At 38.8% G+C, this 23,444-nt stretch overlaps 3 protein-coding genes across 3 annotated transcripts; all 3 read left to right on the top strand.

The window, feature by feature from the left end:
- Window positions 1-335: 335 nt before the first annotated feature.
- Window positions 336-3,240, top strand: LOC146521991 (cytidine deaminase; the record flags this gene model as incomplete). The annotated part of the gene is made up of 4 exons (XM_085154115.1): window positions 336-489; window positions 1,730-1,841; window positions 1,916-1,973; window positions 2,957-3,240. Coding segments are annotated over 4 exons (438 nt in total), but the record flags the coding sequence as incomplete, so codon positions are not given.
- A 71-nt stretch (window positions 3,241-3,311) lies between these two features.
- On the top strand, window positions 3,312-8,725 carry fis1 (fission, mitochondrial 1). Its single transcript, XM_085154747.1, has 5 exons — window positions 3,312-3,425; window positions 4,030-4,162; window positions 6,615-6,691; window positions 7,779-7,884; window positions 7,971-8,725. Exons 1-5 carry the CDS (start codon window positions 3,381-3,383, stop codon window positions 8,072-8,074), a joined length of 465 nt encoding a protein of 154 aa, XP_085010873.1. The 5' UTR covers window positions 3,312-3,380; the 3' UTR covers window positions 8,075-8,725.
- A 10,380-nt stretch (window positions 8,726-19,105) lies between these two features.
- LOC146521989 (claudin-15-like) lies at window positions 19,106-22,869 on the top strand. Its single transcript, XM_085137914.1, has 5 exons — window positions 19,106-19,337; window positions 19,589-19,753; window positions 20,027-20,108; window positions 20,188-20,295; window positions 21,320-22,869. Exons 1-5 carry the CDS (start codon window positions 19,121-19,123, stop codon window positions 21,411-21,413), a joined length of 666 nt encoding a protein of 221 aa, XP_084994040.1. The 5' UTR covers window positions 19,106-19,120; the 3' UTR covers window positions 21,414-22,869.
- The last annotated feature ends 575 nt before the right edge of the window (window positions 22,870-23,444 follow it).

The following is a 23,444-nucleotide window of genomic DNA, read 5'->3' as shown; positions in this document are numbered from 1 at the left end:
ATCCCACTTTTCTCGCGAGAAAGTTGCCAAAAGTCAGGTACTCTGCAGTCCTGACATAACGGTCCCAATCTGGTCGATGACGCTGCACCCCTGCCAGCCAATAACGTGAACGGTAAACAGCTGTCACAAAGCCTCCTAGTTTCGCGACCCCCTGGCAGCCGTCGGCAGACCTGAATTAAAATCCACTTGCATTACCATAGTTCATTTCTTTGTCACGGGACAGCGTAGTTGGATAAGGTGACAAAATCCAGAAGCGTCTTCAGCTACAATGACAGGCAAGTGCACCCCTCTCATCCCTCACGGAGTCTCAGCAGCCTCGGGGCTCATTTGTTTAATCACAGCTCACACAGGTTTGTTGCCTGTCATGCGCAGATCAAGTGAAGGAGCTCGTTTCAAAGTGCCTGCAGGCTCGGGACAAGGCTTACTGTCCATACAGCCGCTTCCCTGTCGGTGCGGCCGTGTTGACAACAGATGGCGCCATAATCACAGGTAATAACAGAGAGGAGTGTGTTTTGCAAGTGCGGGTGTCATAGATACCGTAATATTAAGTAATGGATAAAAATGCAATTAAGCAAGCAGACTACTGTCCTTAAGTGCAATTAACGGTGGCTTCGTTTCGGGGGCCAGTATAGTGCTTTTTATGTGCTTATTAGTCTATCTGCAGATTAAATGTTGTGATAAAACCACAGCACAACAGCAACAGCAGTTATAGTACTCGTATGCTTCTCGTGTACTAATGCACTGGTTTTTATAATTAAGCAACAAAAATATACAATATTTATTCATTTCTAAGATCCTGTGCTTTTCTTAATTACTTCTTAATTCTTCTTAATTCTTAATGTATATAAGCATTTTTCTTATATGCTCACATGTATATATTTTAGGTTTTGATATTTAGATTTGTTTACTTAGGTTGATTCGATTGCAAGTCAGTGCACTGAATTTTATTTCTAGTGTGCACTCAATGGTCTATGTTCTTAACGACAGTAAATGAACCCAAGTAGGTACTCTTCCACCGATACTACTCACTATATAACATTATTCAATTTTCACTTTTATGTCACTGTTCTTCTAATATGTGAATTTGTGTTTATCTATAACCTCAGACACACAATTAATATACATGTTTGTGTATATTACACTGTAGTAAATGTTATCTTTTGTTTGTTGCGCAGGATTTTGTAGCTCCTCATATTGCAGATGTGCTCATGTGCTGCTGCAGTGAAACTTTCATTTCGTGGAATAAACCTATAAACTTTATTTTATCCAATCCGCTTTAATCTCATCTGGCACTGAGCTGAACTTGGCTGTGAATTTCCCCAATGAGAGATAATAAAGGATCTTGCTATTCTATTCTATTCTATTCTATTCTATTCTATTCTATTCTATTCTATTGTCTGTAACTTGGTTCAGTAGTAAAAACGGCATGCAGAAGTTATAATACAATAATGTGATCTCTATAGAAAGTAAATAAAACTGACAGAGGCGATTTCCTATCGTAATTCTTTTTATATATTTTAATAGTTTCAGCAGACTTTATTTATAAAACAATTTACGAATCACAGATTTTGACTTACCAAGAGAAGGCAGTAAAACAGTCAGACCCAAATGTACACCTCACAAAGTACGATTGCTTTTCAAAAGCCAGAGATATCAAATATGATTTTACGATGCCTCCCAGTAGAGCACTGTAAAAGAGCCCGTGGTCTAAGTATTGTTAGGATTCCAGGCTGCAATGTGGAGAATGCATCTTACGGACTGACGGTGTGTGCCGAGCGGACTGCCATCCAGAGAGCTGTGGTGGAGGGCCACACACAGTTCAGCGCCATCGCCGTGACATGGTAAGACACTCAGTCTCAACAAAGCACATTGCAACATATTCCCGAGCGCTCATCCTCTCCTCTCCTCTATGCAGCGACATCAAAGACCGCTTTGTTGGACCATGCGGAGCGTGCCGACAGGTCCTCATGGAGGTGAGGAGGTGTCTCTAAGGCATTTTTTCCCATCTAGGAAAGTAACCCAGGAATCCAGGAACCCATATTCATCCTTCCCTGTAAAACACATCTACAATGGGAAGTAGCTGTGTGTCTTCCGGCAGGAGAAGCTGCATTTTACAGGCTTGTTAAAATAGAACAGTAAAGTGTTATAGCTTTGCTACAGTGAAGGGCACTTTGTGTCAGCAAAAAAAAGCATATTTTCTCCTCCTAAAATCTTGTCATAAACATTTAAGATTAGATAAGATTTATTATGTTTCCTTTCAGAAATTAAAATTGTACCTTTGGGGAACTGCAGGCGTCACACTTACAGACATCAAAGACAGTAACAACAAGAAAGTGCTGCAGTAAAATTGATGAAGATCAAATATGTACGAATATGTGCGAGTGACACCCATATCATACCACATCATATCATGTGTCACCTGGATTTGTTCAGGAGAGTTATACTGCAAGGTATAAAAGACCTCTGGACACACAACATTCATAAAGGTGGCACCCTGTAGCTCCAGCCCGATGTTAGTAAGGTGCATTCACCATGATACATCACTGAGCATGTCTCGCCCCTTTCCCACCACTTGTGATTCTCAATGTTGGGTTATACTTTGTTGTTGCTGACTTGCGATCTTCCTGCTGATGTTTACAGCATCAGAAGGGATGTTTTCTGTAATCCAATAGACCATTTTAATCAAAATTAAAAACACAAACCACTCTAAACCTCGTGCTTTACATACATGTAGCTTTTAGAAATATAATCCATGAACTTTATTTTGTTAAAGATGACCCATTATTGTTAGACTCGCCATTTAATCCAGTCCAATGATATTTTATTCCAGTTGAGTCTTGCATGGGCTTTGAAATACTTTATGTTAGGAATAAATTATAATTTTGGAAATGACCTATTTTAAGCCTTGCTTGCTGATATTTTTATATCTTTTTTGCTCTCTCTCTGTGTTTTACAGTTTGGATCAGACTGGACTGTATACTTGACCAAGCCAGACGGCTCTTACAAAGAAACCAGCCTCAGTGAACTGTTGCCTTTAGCCTTTTCCCCATCACATCTAGCTAAGAACTGATGAAACCTCAGCGAGATCCTTCTTTGGCTGATCTTACAGTGACATAGCAAAATTAAATAATTAAATAAATAATAAATAAAATAGCCTGTAGACTTCTATCATCTTTGAAGTTATTTTACGATAAATAAATGTAAATGTGACGCCAAGCTACCCATAAACAATAAAGCTTATTGTTTAAACGTCTGATGTTTAGTTTTTTGTGGGGGTTTTTTGTTACGCAAGGGAGGCGTTACCAGAGAAATCTCACGATGACGTTTATGTGTCTGTCATGTGACCACGCTGGGCGTGTCTTAAATTAGTTTCCGGAAACATGGAGGCTGTACTGAGTGATGTGGTGGCTCCTGAAGACCTTCTAGTAAGTTTTCACGTTATTAAACTTCTTCCTTGGGATTAAAACACACATTTAGCATATGAGCGACTTTTCTTGTCGCCCCACGGCGTCTGTCAGTCGATAAACGTTGGTACTCGGGAGAAATGTGACATGTCGACACGCACTTAGTCGCGTCACGTAGCTAGCTCGTGCTAATCATCATGTTTATGAGTGAACATCCGGACACTGTGTTATCGTAGTTTCGACTAATAAAACAGTTTATGGCTAATGTAGTTTGGCAGTGATGTTAGACTTTACTTTGTGAACTAACCTGCTCAATAGCTGAACATTGTAATTGTTCCTCGTGGATACACAACAAACAATACTGAGCAGGGGTCAGGGCATCTGCTAACATAAACACAATCGAAGTGACTTTTTCTGTAAATGAATAAATAATAATAAAATATGAAACCAGGTATAAATTTTAGGTTTAAATCTGGGACTCTCCACCATTTGACGTTAGAACTGAAGAAGCTTCTCGGATGAGAGGTGAAACGTCTTCAAGCAACTTAAAGAAGTCCAGACGCGTTTCTTTGCAAGCTCCTTTGACTATGAAACCAATCATTTTTGCCTATTTTTATAATTCCAGAAATTTGAGAAGAAATATAACAGCGAGCTGGCGAAGGGTGCTGTCTCCAAAGAAACAAAGTTTGAGTATGCTTGGTGTTTGATCAGGAGTAAATACTCACAGGATATCAAGAAGGGGATTGTACTTTTGGAGGGTAAGTCCACCCACTGCACCTTATGTACTTATAATGTTATTACTTTTCTGTTGGCTAACAGGATTGTTGCAAGTGTTGAAGTTGTGTTCTTAAAGATTTGTAGGTGCATCGAGAGAGTTTACAGACAGAAATATAAACATTACAATTATGTTTATATCTTTGGCATTGCTACAAAAAAAAAAACGAACAAAATATCATACCTAACATTAGTTATAAAGTAACTGTAGTAACTAAAATTATAGAAATGTCCTTGGATTGTAGACTTGGTATAGGTTTACTGATGACTCTTTTCCGTTGACCTAGTGCTGGTGCTGTACTTATTCAGTTTGGACTTTTTTGAAAACCAGCCCACAGTTCAACATGAGCATGTATATTGCTGCAGTATTTAAGTCCAGCTTCTTTCATTTAAGAAAACTGGCGAAGGGCACACCCGTCCTTTCATCTGGAGACTGTAATAGCTACTTTTATTATGTCTCAGCTTGATTATTGTAATGCCCTTAATGTTAGAGTTACCCATTCTTCCCTGTCGACTCGATATTGGTGCAGAATGCTGCTGTGCTGTGCTGTGGGCACATTACACCTATTCTGGTTGCCTATGCACTCTAGAGCCCAAGTTTTTGTATTTGTTTTTAAATCCTTAAATGGTCTAGGCCTGTCTTTATTCCCACCCTCCTCTCCGAGCTCTCTGGTCATCTGACTTGTTGTTCCTATGTGGATAAATTGCCTTTTCAGATTAGACAGTCAGCTACGTGTCCATTTCAAAAACCCATGTTAAAGCACATTTATATTCTCTGACTTTCTACCCAGTATGAGACATACATCTTGCTTGTTTTTATTGTTTTATACTTGCTTGTTTTTGTTTTTATTTTATTGCAGTTTTTATTGGTACTGTCTTCACTTCATTTTAATTTCATTTTTATGTACAGCACTTGGTGTCTTCTACGACTGTTTATAAAGTGCTTTATGAATAAAGTTGGTACGCTATGGACTGTTTCAAACGAATAGTTAAATCTTTTGTTTGGTTTTTGTCGTTGTTTTTGTTTTTCCGTAGTTATTTAACTACATTGTTAATGGACATCAGTATACAAAAAGTGTAAGATGTAAACTGTGATCCCAGGCAGGTCACTTCAAAACTTTACAGTAAACAAAGACTTGATAAGTTAAAAGTGGGAACAGAGCTGGTTTAGTTTCAGCCATTGTTTAAGATGAGCCTTAAATGTGTGATAAGTTGAGCGCTCCTTTATTACCACTGATAGACTCGTCCTTTAATTGGTTAGTATTTTGAGTAGTGACAGCACAGTTTGTCCAAATTTAGTGAACCTATAAATTACTTCACAGTCCCCTCTAGTGGTGGCCCTACTGCTAAACTCACAGTCTGTGCTTGCACTAATAAATAAAGGAGGTGTCCATGTCCATGTAAAATCTTATACATAAAACAGTCAATTTTCAACATTATTAAAACTCAGGGATTTGTCATTCAACACAGCAAAAATATTCCAATCTTCAAATGGGAATAACCTTTAATCAAGAATCTTTGTGGAGGTTTTTTTCTTTTTTTTGTAAATAATGAGCATTGATTTAAGTGTTGTTTCAGCTGTTAACGATCAGGTGTTGAAACAACAAGCAATACAAATAAAAGAATTGTACAATCTAACCTGCGATGACCATCAGAGTCTAAGTTGCTGCTGGATTGCCCCTGCGGGGGTCCTGGTGCCCAGAACTGGATGAGTGTGAGTGTGTGTGCGTACAGGTCTGTGTGTCTCCATGTTGGGTGAGTGTGTGAGTATTTTCATGTGTCTTTGAGGGTGGGAATGCATGTTTGTGTCAGGTCTTAGACTCCACCTCTCTCAGAACATCTCCCCCACCATACTCCCTGCCAGTGGCTAGTGCCCTCACCTGCTGGTGCACTGATGGTTGTCGGTGCTCGGGTGTATACTGGCTCACTCTCGGCTGTTGCTTCTTAACATATTATGCATTATTAGCACTGTATGCTGCTCAGTAACCTTCAATATGTATTATTTACTGTTACTGATGCTCATGTTGGTTGTTGCTGTGGTTTCCTGCTGTCTTTTTGTTTGATTTTTCTCTTTCTTTTTTTCCCTTTTTTTTTTTGGGTTGTTGTTGTTTTTTTTTCCTCTTTTCTTATAAAAAAATAATAATAATGATAATGATGAGTGTCATCAGTGAGTCATTGCAGCAGCTCCTCCTGCGGTCGCTGAGGTCAGCGTCTCCAACTTTGGAACCAGCAATTCTGTGGTCGTTTTCTTTCTGTATAAATGGGTGTAACTGGTTTTGGATTAGGCACTGGCGCTGCGTCACTGGAAAAGCTCAGCACAGCCAGCTCCATTACCTGCACAGTGATTATTCTTGTAACTTGTGACTTTGTGGCTTCCGTGTGTTTTCAGCTTTCCTGGTTTGAATCAGTGTGTTTGTTTGTTTGTTTTTCTCATAGAACTGGTTCAGAAAGCATCAAAGGATGACTCCCGGGACTTTTTGTTCTACCTTGCAGTGGCCAACTACAGACTCAAAGTGAGTGGCACTTGTTTCTTCTTCTCAGTTCAGGTTTATTGGGAGACTAAATGAAGAAACAGACCTGCAGAAATCTCTGCTTTTGTATCACGCTCCTTTTGAGCTTCAGATAAGAGAGAGGGCAAAGGTCAAATCTGACAGATGGAGCAAAATATTTCTCTCTCTGCCTTTACCTCTTACTTCCTGCTCCTCCCTAAAAGCATGTCATCTTACTCATTGGTTCGCATTTACACAGGGTTTTTCTAATTGGTCTAATCCTAAAGTACCTCTGAGCCATGGTTACATACACTACTAGGAAAATGTTTCCTTAACACACCCAGTTCTCTGTAAAAGAAATGTCCTCACTTGTATTTTGGTACCATAATGTGCTCCTCTCTGACCTCCCACTCACCGTACTTGGAAGATAACAAATCAGACCTTCAAAGTCTGCAGGTCACAATGACCTCGGTCTCTTCTGTGTTACCTTTTGCACAATGAGCGTACATGAACGCCTTTTACCTGACGATCTTCAACACATGATGGGTTTCTTTCATGCTTTCCTGCGTGAATAAAAATGTCCTTTTTAATGATGCCGGAGAGACATGCCATTTAATGAATCTGTGGAAAAGTTTTGCCACTGAAGCTGGCAGTTACGCTGCCCGCATTCCCAACAAGCCAATCAGTAGCTGAAGCGGTAAACAAACGAACCAATCACAGGCATGCAGTGAGAGCTTCGTGACCGTTTGAACTCTGTTTTGGAAGACATAAAAAGACGCAGATAAGCACACTTATTGGTATCCTTGGTTTGCCGTATCCGTTACATGAATCAGCATTTTTCCGAGTGCTCTGGAGGGATGACGTCGATCATGCCGGCACATTCAAACGAGGAGCGTTGTGTAACCTGGATGTGGATAGCAGGAGGAGAAAAAAAACGTTTTTAGACCCTTTATTATGGAGCAAAGTCCCACTGACCACAGCAATTACTGCCATGGCTCTATCTCCCCTTAATTTAGATAGCCGCTTGGAGGTGTTACGGGGGTGGCTGTCGAGTGATGAGAGCTGCTTTTGGAAGGACTTCCGTAAACTAGACTTTCTCTTCTCCCTCCAGGAATATGAGAAAGCTCTCAAGTATATCCGCATTCTCCTAAAGAACGAGCCGGGGAACAAGCAGGCTCTGGAGATGGAGAAGCTCATTGACAAGGCTTTAAAGAAAGGTAAGAAAGAGGCACTAAATGGTTTCATAATAAAAGTGCTTGTGTTTTGAAAACTACATCCTGACCTTTTACCTCTTGATATCTAGATGGCCTTGTCGGCATGGCGATCGTCGGGGGAATCGGCCTTGGCGTGGCCGGTTTAGCAGGCCTCATTGGCTTGGCCGTGTCAAAAGGAGCTGCCAAATCCTAACTTGGGTGCGAGTGGGAACATGGACGTTTTGCTGGACTCACACACTGACCAGCCTGCATAAAAATAAAGCTTTTGTACTAAAAGCTTGAAAAACGTAGAATTCTGATTTGAGGGTGAAATTAAACTGCATTATTTAAAAGATTTGAATATTGCCAGGTGTAACAGGGGTGGAAATCGTCGTACATACATTTGTTGACACACTAATAACCTGTCACTTCCTCATTTGTCGTTTAAACAAACTAGAATAGGAGACGTGTCGTTTAACCCTTATATAATTTTTATACTGTGCACTTCAGCCCAAATATTTACAGCTTGTAAAAAGAAAATTTGTCCAGATGCATGATTTTGCTTCAGTTGTTGTTCGTTGCATTGATTTTTGAAGCGTTACAGAAAGTGTTACTGATGAAGCGGAAAGTGAAGCCTGTAATCCTGTAATGAGGGAAGAGAATCGTTTGTTTGATGGTGACGTCTCGGCCGCTGCTGAGGAGGCAGTGAGCAGATGTTTGCATTTACTCTGGACACGCAGTTTCTTAAAGGGATGCAGCTCTTATAATGGAAATTAAACTTTTATGTTGTGTAAAAAGCATTTCCTAACATTAATATTAATGGGTTGTTTTCCATCTCTATTAATAAAATAATTTTCAAATGAGAGATTTGTGTTGTATGCTTTTGATATCTCAGAGTAACACACACACACTACAGTGGAGTAAAAGCTATACTTTAAATTCTTTTGCAGCACAAGTAGCACAAATAAGCATTTGATTACATGGAGTCCTCATTATAATAAGAAGATATTAAAACATTGAGCAATGTATTTATATGGATAAATACATTGTAATGAAATGAAATTAAAAGTCAAAATCTGAATTTTACATAGCATAATTAGCCTATGTTGTTTGGAATATGTATTCACAAGTCACATTTTAATTGTACGTTGAAGCCTTTTATTCACCTGACATCCACGAACAGCACACAATCACCAGTTATCTAACACCTATGTCTGTGGGAAGAAGCTGGATTGCCCTCGCAGAGAAATCCACGCAGAAAGGATCTAAATGGCATTTAGACCAAGAACCTCAAGCAGTGACTGCACTGCTGTGCTTTAAAAAAGAAAATAATAATAATTGAATCAAATAAATGAATCTACAACAGACTCAAAATTGTTTAAAATCCTTTTATAAAATTAAACGTAACTTTAAAAACATGTTATATACTTTTGAAGCTATTTTCATATTTACTTTTGAACCTGTTTAATGATACTAAAATATGTATGTATAATCTTTTTAATTGTTTGCTATTTGATAATGAACCGATAATCTGACATATGCTATATGAAAGTAGAGCCGTTGCGCAGTGGTGTTCCCATCACTGCCACGCATAACACACAGCAGATCAACAAACACGGTGAACACAGCAGCTGTGAGCGCGGTGTCAAAGCTGTAGGTCCCGTCGAGTCACCGGCTCGCTCCCCTGACGATTCCCGGTCCACCTGACTGGTTTGTTAAAGAGCGGGAGCGCGCGCACGCAAGCTTCCTCACACACCAAATGAACTTGAACGCATTTAGCTCCCGAAATCCTTATTACCACAAGGCATGTTTATGTTCACACGTCCCTCAGTATTAACACCTGAAGTCCACAACAGGCTCCGTGTCAGATTTTCCTTCCTGCTTCACCTTTGCGCACTTTGGCAGACAGAATCTATGTAAAGCTCGGTGTTCTTCTGCACCCAAGCTGCTCACGGTGTTATATAAAGGACCTGTTTGTGTTCCATCAAAACTGTCAGGGCTTCATTGAGATGAGAGCAAGATGTCATTCTATTTTATAGATTTATGGGACCGGTGTTGCATAGGTGTCAAAAAAATTCCATTTCCAAGTGCTCTTTTGTTTAACACGGCAAGAGATTTTCAGCTACAGCATTTAAGTCACAACACAGTCTTAAATCAACCAAACTCTGATTTGCATTAAAATGAAAATAAACATTGCTGTGAAATTTTAGCTTCACATATTAAATACTTTTCCAGCTAATTTTATTTTAAATTACCGAATCAATCAACCGATAATATATCGAAAATATGAAAGAAGACCGGCACTCCTGCAAAGTCCCATATTCAAGAACACATTAATTTAAAAAAAAAAAAAAAACCTTCAAAGTTGCAAAAGACAACTTGTGACAATTTTTAAATGATAAACACTTGAATTACTCAATATTGTAAAATTAGACATGCAAAATACTTTTTAACATTACATTTTTAGTCACAAAAATGAAGAAAACTTTTATTCACCTTTCTTATTTTCTGCTCTACTCTTTGCAAAAAACATGTGATGGTCCATAGTTTGAATGTACAGTAGGCTACATAATAATTGCTGTTCAATTTAGCATCATATATGTATTCGAATTAAAGGCGTGTTTTTGTTTTTATGACATACAATGTTTATATCGTTTTTCTTGCACATTAAAATCAGAGGCAGTAATTGAAAATGCTTATTTCAAAAGATAAACTATTAAAGATGAAAGCCTGAAATGTTGAATTTTCTCACCATCAAAATAAAATGGGGTCTTTAATGTGGGACCCGTGCGTCAATAATGTCTGCGTATTGGCTTATTAAAATATGTAGTCCTGCATATTTGAGCACACAATTTCTGAATAGTAAATAGTTCACTGCACCATGATGCTAAAACAAAAGATAGAATGCTTTTAAACATCGATTAATTAGTCACAAAAATGAAGAAAGTGCTATTTTCACTTAATTTTCATGAAGGATCGAGCAAATAGTACAAAATTCTGGAGTTATACGCCTGTAAGTACAACTGGGAAAATTTCCTATAATGAAGAGCACCTCCCTTTCTTCAAGGCCCCACCCACGCTCCTGTCATTGTTTCACTGATTTCATAAAAAGTGGGTCCTTGTAACTGATGCAGATACTGTTTTATTTAGGTCCAGCATCACTCCAACACAAGACAGCTTATAATCTAGACATGGTTTGGGATGAAGAAGAACTGAATGGCTTTAAAACACACGGTGTAAGAGTTTCTACAAGGAAACAGGAGCCAGGATTCTGTAACACTGTAACATTTTTCCTACCATATCCATAAAGATCAATCGATAAATCAAAGTCCGATATGAAACCCCATTCTTATCAATGTCATTTATTAACTGTTAGATTTACAATGAGGGATTTGGTGCACACAATGTGACAGCTTGTATTGTGATTGTCATCTCCGAGAGTTTAACCCACGCACGAGTTCGCTCACTCTCGATCATGCTCATATCTTGACCCTCGGAGAGATTCAAACAGCCAACATCTTTTTACAACGGGGAGGTTTGTGGAGGCTATGGTTTATGTGCCGCGTTATCAGCGCGGTGGGATGTTACTTATTAACCCGGGTGAAAGGACCGAAACTCGGATCGGCCTGAGAAAACAATCATTTTCTCTGGTGTAAAATAGATGATCATTTAGGTAAACAATTAGATAAAACCATATCTGAAGAAACAAATATCCAAACAGAGGAGCAGAAAATAGACATAATGTCTAACTGACCCCCGAGCTGTCTCCAGCCTCTTCCCACGCGCAGTTTAAACACACTTAAACATCAATGATTCATCAGAGCTGGTGTAATTCAGCTCAGCTTCAGTGCGTCTGAGGGCCAACGTCCGTCAAGTACCCAGCGGGTTTAACACAGATACTAATGTGTAATCACCGCGGAGGAGCACAGTGTAGAGGCTCACTTACCCCCCGCTGTGCAGATGTAACTGTAAATTAAGATTGTTGTGTATCCAGTTGTATCCAGTTAAACAGCAGCTGATTGCGGGCAGACACAAGGAAAAGCGGTACATTTTACTTTTTGTCTCTCTTTTATTGTGCTGTTCACATCTCATATTCATCATAATGTGAAAGTGAGTCTGTCTTTTTATGTGGGGCTATGTCGTGAAACGGAGGCCAGGCTCTGCGGGAACAAAGGCTGTTTGTGTCGCAACCGATCACAGAGCGCTCACAACACTTTACAGGAGCGAAGCAGACGTCAAAATGAAGGTCGAGTTCGAAGATTGTGAAGAGTGTCGGAATTATGGAAAAACTCTTAACACTTGTCCTTTGCATTGCATTTTTAATTTCTTTAACTGATGATGTGTTGTTGCCGTTTCTTTTTAATCTGGCATTAACATAAATGACACCATGTGGGTGCTGCACAATCACAAGACAAGTTTCTTCTACTGTTTTTTAAACTTTTTTCTAAAATGAAAACAGCAATAGCACAGGAAATGGACAAACAACACAGAAAAGAGGACGAGCTTAAACAAACAGGATAGAAAGGGGGTCACGTGGTTAACTATATTCTCCCCATCATCATGATGTATATATAGTACCATGAAAAGGTGTTTTCTGAGTAGTAGTAGTAGAAAGATTTCTTATTTTTAGTGTATCTGTCCCAATTACATAATGTGTAAATACAAAATATAGTTTTTAAAGGATTATTTCTTCTATTTGGGGGGGGGGGGGTATCCAAACCTACAACAAAACAAGAACAAAATAAATGAATAAATAAATAAATGTGCAGTTCCATAAAAAGTACTAATAAAGAAAGGGAGAGGCTTATTGGTAAACTTTGAAATGGCATAAAAAAAAAGACAGACAACAGAGATGGCCTCTGTTTGTACAGTAGTCAGCAGTACACACCTGAAATCTGGTGACACAGCCATGCTGCACAGCTCTTGAGACAACACCAATGCATTCAGACCAAGTTCACGAGTTTATTATAACTCATAGCATCACTTAATTGCAAACAGAAATTATGGCTACAGTGTTAAAATGTATGTATTAATAGTATTATAAGAAGGAGAAGAAGACATTATATAATAATACAGAAAAAGGCTATCCATCCATCCATCCATTCGCTTCCACTTATCCTTTTCGGGGGGGGGGGGGGGGGGGGGGGGGCACTGGAGCCTATCCCAGCTGTCATGGGGCGAGAGGCGGGGTACACCCTGGACAGGTTGCCAGTCTGTCGCAGGGCCAACACACAGGGGCAGACAACCATTCGCACATTCACACCTAGTGACAATTTGGATTATCAAATTAATGTATTCACACAAGTTGCATGTCTTTGGACGGTGGGAGGAAGCCGGAGTACCTGGAGGGAACCCATGCAGACACGGGGAGAACATGCAAACTCCACACAGAAAGATCCCGGCCTGATGTTGGAATTGAACTCAGGAACTTCTTGCTGTGCGGCAACAGTGCTAACCACCGTGCCACCGTGCTGTTGGTCAAATATCTTAATGCACATGCACACACACACACACACACACACACATGCACACATGTACACAAACACATGTGCATGAATGCACACACACACACATATATATATAAATATATATATGCACACATGCACACAAAGAAACACATGTGCATGAATGCACACATACACATGTTAACACACATCTCCCATCTGTGTTACCCAACCTTCATTTCCTTATAAGCCTTGTGGATTTTGCACCATCTGCAATGCAGCTTTTGATCATTTTTCATTATACTCGGATACAAATGATTTAAAATGAAAGATGCCAAATCTGTAACTTTCTGGAAAGTGAGTGGAAAGTGGAAAATTATTTGTTGGTCTTTGAAGTTTCGACCTGTTGCTCATCAGGACAATGTTAATGTTTACCCAAGCATACCAACATTTGCTAATTGGCACTAGACTCTAGTAATAAAATCAAGATTTCTGTGTGGAAATTTCAGCTTGTAAGTCTGTTTGTGCGTATCTCTGTGTGTCATAATGGCAAAAGTGGTGCTGAAGACACCTATTGTGGCAGAAAACTAACACAGCGGTGAAACTGAATACTTTGGCACGTGTTTTCTGTCCATGGAGCAGCACTGCAATAGCATAAGATGCGGTCATGACATTTCACAGGTTTTGCTGACACTTTCACAGATGGGTACAGTCTGTACTTGAGAGATTCCTCAGCAAGATGAGTTCAGGTTTTAAAGATATTATGCTGGCACCAAATCCAAATTTATTCTTTGTGCCTTATCTTTACTACAAAAAAATCATACCAATAAATCCACACTGTCTGGACCTATGTGACAGACTTATACCTGCCATTCCCTGTGGGTATTTTGCGCTGGTAAAAAGCTGTGAATATTGCAGTTTTAGCAATTTCCTGTTAGCATTGATACGCATGTTTCGATATGACACTTAAAGGTTGTATAATACGTTAAACCATTTAAAGCAACTGATTGGTTTCATTATGGCTTTATGGGCGTGATCAAAAATATTTGACTGTGGCCTGGCAACGTGAGCAACAGTCCAACAACTATTGTTTTATTTTGATACAAATGTTACTAAATCCTGATTGGTGTAGGAGATGTGAGGTCACCTTTTTGTTTAGTTTTTTTATTTAAAGTCCACCCCCCTCCAGACACACACACACACACACACACACACACACACACACACACAAATAATTGTGAATCTTTTAACAATTAGATTCAATGATTATTTACAGACATACTGACGTTTTAAATAAACAAGTGGACACAAAAAACTTACTAAGCACTTACCTGCTCGATCTCATCTCTCTAGTTGTGTCCACTCATCACATGCTCATCTCGCCAGCCTTTAATGACCTGTTCTTGGAAAGCACAGGAAAAACTTATAAACTTCGTTCCAGGAATTAGTTTATAAATGTCATATAAAGTTTCTTTTAAAAGGCAGAGCCTGGGTGAAAGTTTCAATGCAATAGCACAAAATTATATGTAGCCAAGTGGGCCAAGAAATTGGGTTTAACAAAAAAGCTTTGCAAACACCTCACTCATAAACTGAGGCACTTAGGGCTGGACTGATTTCTCAGTTGTAGGTGAATGTCGCAGAACGTGGCTAATGTGTTTAGACGTAACTGTGGTTTGGATTTCTGTCTTTCTTGATAAAATGTTGGTTAGAGCAGTAAAAAGAAATAATAATGGCAGATATTTAGTTTGAAACACTTACATTGGTGTATGTAGTATGCATGTACTAACAGTATTTATCCTATTGTACATGATATTCTTAATAGTCAGATGGGGTGTAAACCTTCAAGTATCTAAAAGGGTGCTTTTTATATATTTTGAGTTCACATGGCCATCATTGTGAAAGAGATTGGATCAGTTAAATAAAGGTAAGATAAATAATACTAACTATGGATATCCTGAAGTGCAATGTATTTGTATTACTACACTGTTTTAATATAACCATATATTTATTCTAGGTACAATATCTTTTTTATATGGACCATTAATAATGTGCCAAATTTTCTTTTGTACATAACTAAATCTGAGACATTAATTAAATCACAGGGAAAGAAATATGTGTAAAACGTGCTGAAAATGTAAAATGTAATGCTTTAAAAAATGAACTAGTTAAAAGATGCCATCAGGTAATCATTAAAAACATCAGCACAAATATCTGGGTGCCCCTTTCCCAAGAATGTTTTTGTTTCCTGGAAAGTTTGTTGGAGCATTAAATTACTCTGAGTGTTCTGGCTAATCATGCACTCCTATCACTGTGATGGAGAAGCATTTTGACAATATCCTCCTCTTCTCAACAGTCAATTGGGCGGGGGTGGGGTGGGGTGGGGGGGGGGGGGGGTTATCGGCATATTTATAAAAAATAAGGGTTGACATCAAATACAGAAAAAAATAAGATGAAAAATAAACAAAACAAAAGTGAAGTGTCAAAAGCTTGTTTATATTTAAACGCTAGGGAGTAAAGACGTGTTTTCGAGCTGGTTTTAAAGATGTCGAGTGCTGGTGAGGTCCTAATTTGAAGAGGTAGATTGGTAAAGCTTAGGTCCAGCCTCAGCTTCAGTCTGCTTGTATGAACAAACACAAGCATCTGATGACTACGCCAAGATAAAAGTTCAGAAAGGTTATAGGGTGCTAATCCATTTAGTGGCTTTAAAAAACAAACAATAAAATCTTCAAATGAACTGTAAAGCATACTGGAAGCCAGTATAAAGAAGAAATATGGTCTCGCTTATATGTGGCTGTCAGGAGTCGAGCTGCCGCCTGCAAAGCCTGCATGATTCCAAAATAAAGGCGACTCCAATATTGAAGCCTGGATTAAATTAAAGCATGAATTACTTAATTAAGTCAGCAGATGAGGGAATATTTGTAATCTTTGCAAGGGCCCTCAGCTGGAAGAGGCAATTTAACAACAGAATTTAGTTATTAAATATAAAACTGCCAGACAAAAATGTCACTCCTGTTCTGTTTAGTTTTTCTTTTTTGCAAACGGTGTTTTGCAATTTTCCAAATGAAAAAGTTCCCCCTTAAAAGAGCAATGTGTGTCAGGAGGTTCAAATAGTACCACCTCTGTTTTTTTGTTCATTCACGCTGGAAAGGTCTATCACTGATCATGGTTTTTTGGCTGCAATACAGTCCAGCAAGGCCTTTTACAATATATATATATATATATATATATATATATATATATATATATATATATATATATATATATATATATATATATATAAGCCACTGAACATGATGTAAAAACAATTCAAGAGGAGTTCCTTTAGTGCTCTCCATAAAGACTATGACACCATGATCCACTCTATCAAACACTCAGGTCTAAAAGCACTAAAAAGGCAGGATCACCTGAGTCTGCAATTAATAAAAGATCATCAAAAATGTTTAAAAAGTACAATTTCTGTGCTGTGATGTTATTTTGAAACTTGACTGAAATGTTTCAGTGACGCCATTTCTTTCCAGAAAAGTCTGGAGTTGAAGGACAATATCTCCACCACCGTAGACCAAAAAGGGAGTTTAGAGATTGGTCTAAAATTTGAACGAACTATTTGATAGAGATTTGTAATTTTTGTTTTTTGAGAAATGGCTGCACTATGGCATGTACAAAATCAGCTAGAACAGTCCCAGTCAGAAGACAGGTATTTAAAATGCACTAGGCCCAAGAGAGCTAAAGATCTCTTTGAAAGGACGGGTGAGAGTAATGTCTAGGTAACACATAGAGGGCTTCAGATAGGTGACTACTTAAGCCAGTGTGGACAGAGAAACCGGCTCAAAGTGATCGAAACCAGCAAAGGAATTTTGATCATGAGCAGGAAGAGTGATTTGAGACCTGATAGCAGCAGCCTCATCACCAAAAACAACCCAGAACATTTTTCACAAATAGCTGGAGACTCTGGAAAGTGTGTGATGGGTAAATCATTAAAGTGTAAATGGTATTAAAAAAAAACAGTGACAGTTTCTTCATAAGACTGTTGGAGCTAAGTTGTTCCAAAGTAATGCATCATTATGACGACCTTACATTTGGAAGTACTGTTGCTAAAACCAGTAATCAAATTCCTGCTTAATGGTTCCATTAAAAAAAAATATATATATATACATTTTATGGCAGTTGAGCAACACTTGTTGTTACCTTAGGAACAAGCTGGAAAAGTGGGCTGAAATATTTCAGGTCTGATGGAAATTTGATTCATGAAAACAGAAAAATGTTAAGTTAAAGTGTTGACTTTTGCTAGTAGCACTTTTAGCTAAGTGCGCACAATGACCACAATGACGATGCTAGTATGCTAATATTTATCAGGCAGCCATGTTAACCATGTTCTTCAGCTTGTTCACATTTGCAAAGAACATGAATTACAGTTACAGTTGTGGTGACTAACAAACCGCAATAAATTTGAAACAGTAATGATAATAAGAAGTCGTTTTCAAAAGGAGCCTTTGAACATTTGTAGTTTTTTTTATCAGCACAAAATGTTTCATGGTCTCCCAGTTCACTCAGTAATGTTGCCAAACTATGTTACTTACCTTCAGTATTTACATGCCATTTGAGCAGTTTAATAACCTATCTGATGAAACATAAGAGCATAACCCTCTTTGATTATATCACTGAAAATGTGCTCATTATATTTAATCGGTTTATTTAAGCATTTTGTGAGTTTTTAGTTATTAGGTTCTTTGTCATTGGGTAAAATAAATGCTAAACATTTGAATTTTTGTTACAATTAACAACCTTTGTGTCTTTTTCATTTCCACAAGTCGAACTTTCCCTTACAAACACTCGGGTCACCAGCAACTTGTTCTGGCTTATTGTTGGTGAACTATTTTTGGAGGCTGACCTTTAAACAAACACATTCGCTGGTTTATAAATCTCCTCACCTCTACCGACTTGACGGCTTGGTGTGAAATGCAGGTTAAGATTTATCTTTAAATTATCAGTGAGGTAAACTCAGAGAGCCCTGGATTTGTCAACGCTGACCTAAAAGCTATCAGGAGGATTATTAATGGCATGAAACAAAGTGAGAAACTACGGGATGAACTGGGCAGCGTTAGACCTTGGTCTCTGGTTGGTGTTTGTGACATTAAATTGAACCTGTTAAATATTGATGTTTCCCAAGCACAGGGTGTGACAAAGAAATTGTTAACTTGAGTCTTCTGGCCTTGAGATATGCAAACCGAAACAATAGAAACTATGCGGTGGAGCATAATATAGAGAAATATATTTGTATATGTTTCGATATGAGTTTTGAAGTGTTATAGTGAATAGTGATTACAAAAAAAATAGTTGTTTTTTTTTAAGCAATGATATCCTTTAAAAGTTATTAAATGACAAATAGTGTGATCATTTATTATGAGAGAATGGGAGAATTTTATGTGTTTGAGTATTTTTCATAAACATAACCAGAAATGCATACAGAGTCACGGCGTCATTAAGAGTAGCAGATGACCATTGGACCCTGAAAGTGAACCGATAAACACCTGTTCAGTTTCAGGGGTGTAAAATGCAACAAAAAAAAAAGAGGATAGAGTACATGTGTGTGCGTGTAAGAGAGAGAGAGAGTGTAGGGGGAGGAGAGACTGCAAGTGAGTCATATAACTGATTATACTTATCTGTTGAACTGGACACATCTCTCAGTGGCGGAGCGGACACACATCACACACACACATTCACCCAAATCCGATGTTTTTATCGTCATAAAAAAATAACTTTTATTAAATTCAAAAACTTCGGTCTCTCGTCACTGACAGTTGGGCCGAGGAGAAGTCATGGATCCAATCGTGGAAGTGGTAGGTTTGATTTTGGGGTTCATCGGATGGATAATGGTGGGGATTGCGCTTCCAAACCGTTACTGGAGGACCTCCACTGTTGACGGAAATGTCATCACCACCTCTACAATCTATGAAAACCTGTGGATGTCCTGCGCGACAGATTCAACCGGGGTCAGTAACTGCAGGGACTTCCCTTCCCTGCTCGCTTTGAATGGTATGCTGACAAAAAATTTGACTTCTTAATAATATCATGAGGTTTGGGAAAGTTGGATTCCATCAAATGTTTATGTTGCTTTGTCTGGAGGAGGGTTTCTGTCATAAGAAATGTATTAAAAGGATAACTTGAAGAGCTTAGATGTCCTATCTTTTGTTGTGTGTGGGTACACATTACACATTAAATCATCAATCCATCTTTGAAAAATCTGCTAGAATTAGTGGTTTTGTGTATCTATGCACTGTTTCCAGGTTACATCCAAGCGTCTCGTGCCTTGATGATTGCCTCGATAGTGTTTGGCACATTTGGACTGCTAGGCTCACTGATCGGGATACAGTGCTCCAAAGCGGGAGGAGAAAACTATGTTCTCAAAGGGAGGATCGCAGGCACTGCTGGAGTACTTTTTATGCTTCAAGGTAACAAAAACATAGAAAATACAGTCTGTTCTTCCTGGCTATTCAGATAACAATATTGACCTCCTATTACACTACCCCTTAAAGAAGATAAAGAAACCTCCCCAGCATGCTGATGAATCGTGATAATGCCCTACCGCCCTTTTAGATCAGTCCTACCTATTTTTGTTCTTGTTTACTTCAATACTTTGGATCAGAGTTCAACTCTGACCCGTCACTGTTTTATTGCTCACTAAAGACTCCCTGTTGTTGTTGTCTGTTTTTTTCTATCAAAAGGTTTGTGCACTATGGTTGCAGTGTCCTGGTATGCTTTCAATATCACTCAGAATTTCTTTGACCCCTACTACCCTGGCACAAAGTAAGTTGCTGTTAGTGGTGTGAGATAAACAGGCCCAAAGTGCAGTGCTGGCAGCCTATAATTTTGCTGTGTGTCACAGGTATGAGATAGGAGAAGGGCTTTACATCGGCTGGTGCTCTGCTGTGCTCGCCATCGCTGGAGGAGCCGTTCTCACCTGCTCATGCAAATTGGGCACAGAGGAAAAATAGTGAGTTTGATCTCTTTTTGATGTACAGAGCTGGAGGAAATTCTCAGAGTCTACAGGTGCAATCTGGCCTGGCCATGAAACATGTTCTGGTTTAATTAAAGAAAACACGAATGTGCCGAATGTTCTGCTATTAATGTGATACAAAGGGAGACGGATCCCGTGGCCCTCTAGCGACTCACTGTGGCAACATGAGCTTATCTCAAAGTGTCGATAGTTCCCACCCATCCAGGTGTCTTTGTCTCGACTGTGCTAAGTGGCAGGTTTAAGGGGCTTATAGTACGTAGGTTTATAGTTTATTTGGTAATTACCTGTCTCAATGGTAAACATAGGCAAAAGAACAAATAAAAATTGTATGAAAATTTTTTGACCAACCTTCATTACAGGGACATCATAAAACACGGCATAGAAAAGATTTTAAATTTGTCTGTGGAGAGATCTCTGTTTGGAGATGGAAGCTCCTGAGCAGGTCTCAGACTGCTCAAAGTGAATAACGGAGACGTAGCAATCAATGATTTGAAAAAGAATTGAAATCTTTGGCAGAAACAGAAACAAAAACTTGGAGAAAAAACCCCACACACATCTTTATTAAAACCTTATTTTATTAGAAAGTCGGTAAAATTGTAAACTTTTTAAATCAGATTAGTGATTTAGATTTCTATCCAGGTAAGCATTAGAATTAAAGTAGATCTAAACTGTGCTTTAAAAAGAAACCATGCAAACACGTTACCAAGATGGCTGCCTAGTGGCAAGTGCTCATGTCCCTGATTGGAAAATTGGCTCCCCCCAGTGGTCAAAAAAAGTAGTAACTAGATTATTCACAAGAATTTTACTCACTTTACACTGACCATAGCCTGTTTATATTCACTTCTGATAGGTGCACTGCCACTATAAGGATAACTTATTCTAACACTATTCTAACACTTTTAATTTCCTTGCTGAGACTCTGAGTATATGATGTGCAGCAAGCATGCTTGGGGTGATTTGTATTTCCACCATCTGATCCTGACGTTTTCTTTCTCTGCAGCCCTCTACCTCATGCAAGGGGAACTGTGTATTCTGGACCAGCACCAACCAGAAGCCTGGCCGCCAGTACTTACGGGAGAAACGCTTACGTCTGAGCAGGATTTGGAAACTCAGCTTTGTGGACTTATTCATCCCTTCACTTTTGGCTGGTCTAACTAACACATTGTGCCATTTCATCACTGTGGAAACACTTGCAGTTCATCAGATGCTCACTGTTGGGAGTATTTCAGCATCGCTGTATATGTTATATACAAATAACCGCGGTTTCAAAATGTATGTTCTGTAGAAATAACATGGATAAAATGATTGCAAAAAGCTTGACAAAACATCAGCGTCACTGCACAAACTCACTGTGCGCTTTCAATGATTAATATTTATATTTCTCTGATATTGTCACTTATTTTCCAATGAATTCAATCACATTTGTAAGGGGAAGGTCAAAAGTGTGATGGATATGTCGTTTTGTACAGTTTTGTAGGTGACACCTGCAAGAGGCGCTGGAGGGCAGGTTGTCTTTGTTTTGATTGTATTTTGCCTGTTTGTTTGTTTTTGGGTTTTTGTTGTTGTTGTTTGTTTTTTTGGGGGGGGGGGTAAGCAAATGTACAAATTTAAATGTTTTACATTGAACATTCCAGTTTTACCTACCACAGACAAAAACAGTGGTGGCTGTATTCTTCCTTTTTTTTAAATAAAAAATAAAATTAAAATTAAAAAACCATCAGCCAGGCGCATGATTTGGGTAAAATATTGTGGGAAATCATCAACAACCTGTTCAGTGTCTGTGTTCAGAGTAAAGACTGATTGCAAATGTTATATTTTCATCAAATTACACATTTTTACTATTTAAATTTGGTGCTAAAAGCAGCAAATTCAAATGTCTTTATGTGTCAAATAAAGACTGTATTTTGTACAACTTATTTATGATGTGTCATTAAAGTGGCGGGAAGCAGCACCGTAAACAGTGCGTGACGGCAGCTCACATGATTATTAAATAAAGATGATAGGGAAGAGTCACTAGGTGGTCACCTTATCCCATGGTAAATGTATGCAGGTGGAAGCGGTCTCAACCAGGAGGACAGTGACTCCATTCACAGGACACATCGACCACCGAATGATTGAAAATCATGTGACTTGTGTGCCTTTGATAGCACCAGGTCTCAGCTCAGCAACTTCTTGTTCAGTTTGTTAACAAAACACAAGAGGAGAACACATCTTATGTGAGTTGGTGTGTGTGTGTCCACCGGTTCAAGGTGAACTCAAGCTGTTTTGGTGAAACATGGCTGCCCAGCTTCTTACTAAGACTGTTAAAATGCTCGATAGTGCAATTATCTGCTGAAGCTTAACCTCGGCGTCAGAATGGGGAAGAAATTTGATTTAAGTGACTTTGAGTGCGGGGCGGGCTGAAAAATGCTGATCTACTGCGACAGATCACAATCCTTTGTAGGGTTTACAGTGAAACAGTCTGAAAAAGAGAAAATATCCAGATGCGAGAAAATGTCTTGCTGATGTCAAAGGTCAGATTAGAATGTCCTGACTGTTTTCAGATGATAGGAAGGCAACAGTTACTCAAATAACCATTCGTTACAACCAAGTCTCTGAATGCCCAACATATCAAGCATCAGAGGTGGGCGGTAACGCGTTACTGTAATCTGATTACTTTTTTAAGTAACGAGTAAAGTAAGGGATTACTATCGCAAAAACTGTAATTTGATTACCGTTACTTTCCCGTAGGAACGCTGCGTTACTGCGTTACTAAAACTGTGATTTTTTTGTGAGAATGTCTCATGACAATGACGTAAGCGAGTGCGACATTCATGACAACAGCTGTGTGCAGATCAACAATGGATAATATATCGAGTGCGGGAGAGAGTATGAGCATGCAGCGTTTAAAGTGTGGAAGTACTGACCTTACTTTAAGTTTGATTCCATAAAAAGTGACAAAAACATTAGTGTCCGTTGTGCGTGGGAAGAAAACTTCTTTTTACAGCGAAAAAAACCCTAAACAAACCCCGAGTGCGCTACGACATAATGGGAAATTCACAGAGAAACTCGTGGATTCTTCCACTGACTGCTGCGGCACACCTGCACCAGGGTAAACCTCCACCTACCCTACTCCAGCTTTACAG

Source organism: Neolamprologus multifasciatus, chromosome 3 (assembly GCF_963576455.1).
Source record: "Neolamprologus multifasciatus chromosome 3, fNeoMul1.2, whole genome shotgun sequence".
Classification (NCBI taxonomy): Eukaryota; Metazoa; Chordata; class Actinopteri; order Cichliformes; family Cichlidae; genus Neolamprologus; species Neolamprologus multifasciatus.
The sequence above is the reverse complement of the archived record's forward strand: the minus strand, read 5'-3'. Positions and strand labels throughout refer to the sequence as shown.

Coding starts and splice junctions, on each gene's coding strand:
- fis1 (XM_085154747.1), top strand. CDS start 3,381: ATGGAGGCTGTACTGAGTGATGTGGTGGCTCCTGAAGACCTTCTA. Junction 4,163..6,614: donor GGGGATTGTACTTTTGGAGG/GTAAGTCCACCC, acceptor TTTTTCTCATAG/AACTGGTTCAGAAAGCATCA. Junction 7,885..7,970: donor TGACAAGGCTTTAAAGAAAG/GTAAGAAAGAGG, acceptor CTTGATATCTAG/ATGGCCTTGTCGGCATGGCG.
- LOC146521989 (XM_085137914.1), top strand. CDS start 19,121: ATGGATCCAATCGTGGAAGTGGTAGGTTTGATTTTGGGGTTCATCGGA. Junction 19,338..19,588: donor TTCCCTGCTCGCTTTGAATG/GTATGCTGACAA, acceptor CACTGTTTCCAG/GTTACATCCAAGCGTCTCGT. Junction 19,754..20,026: donor AGTACTTTTTATGCTTCAAG/GTAACAAAAACA, acceptor TTCTATCAAAAG/GTTTGTGCACTATGGTTGCA.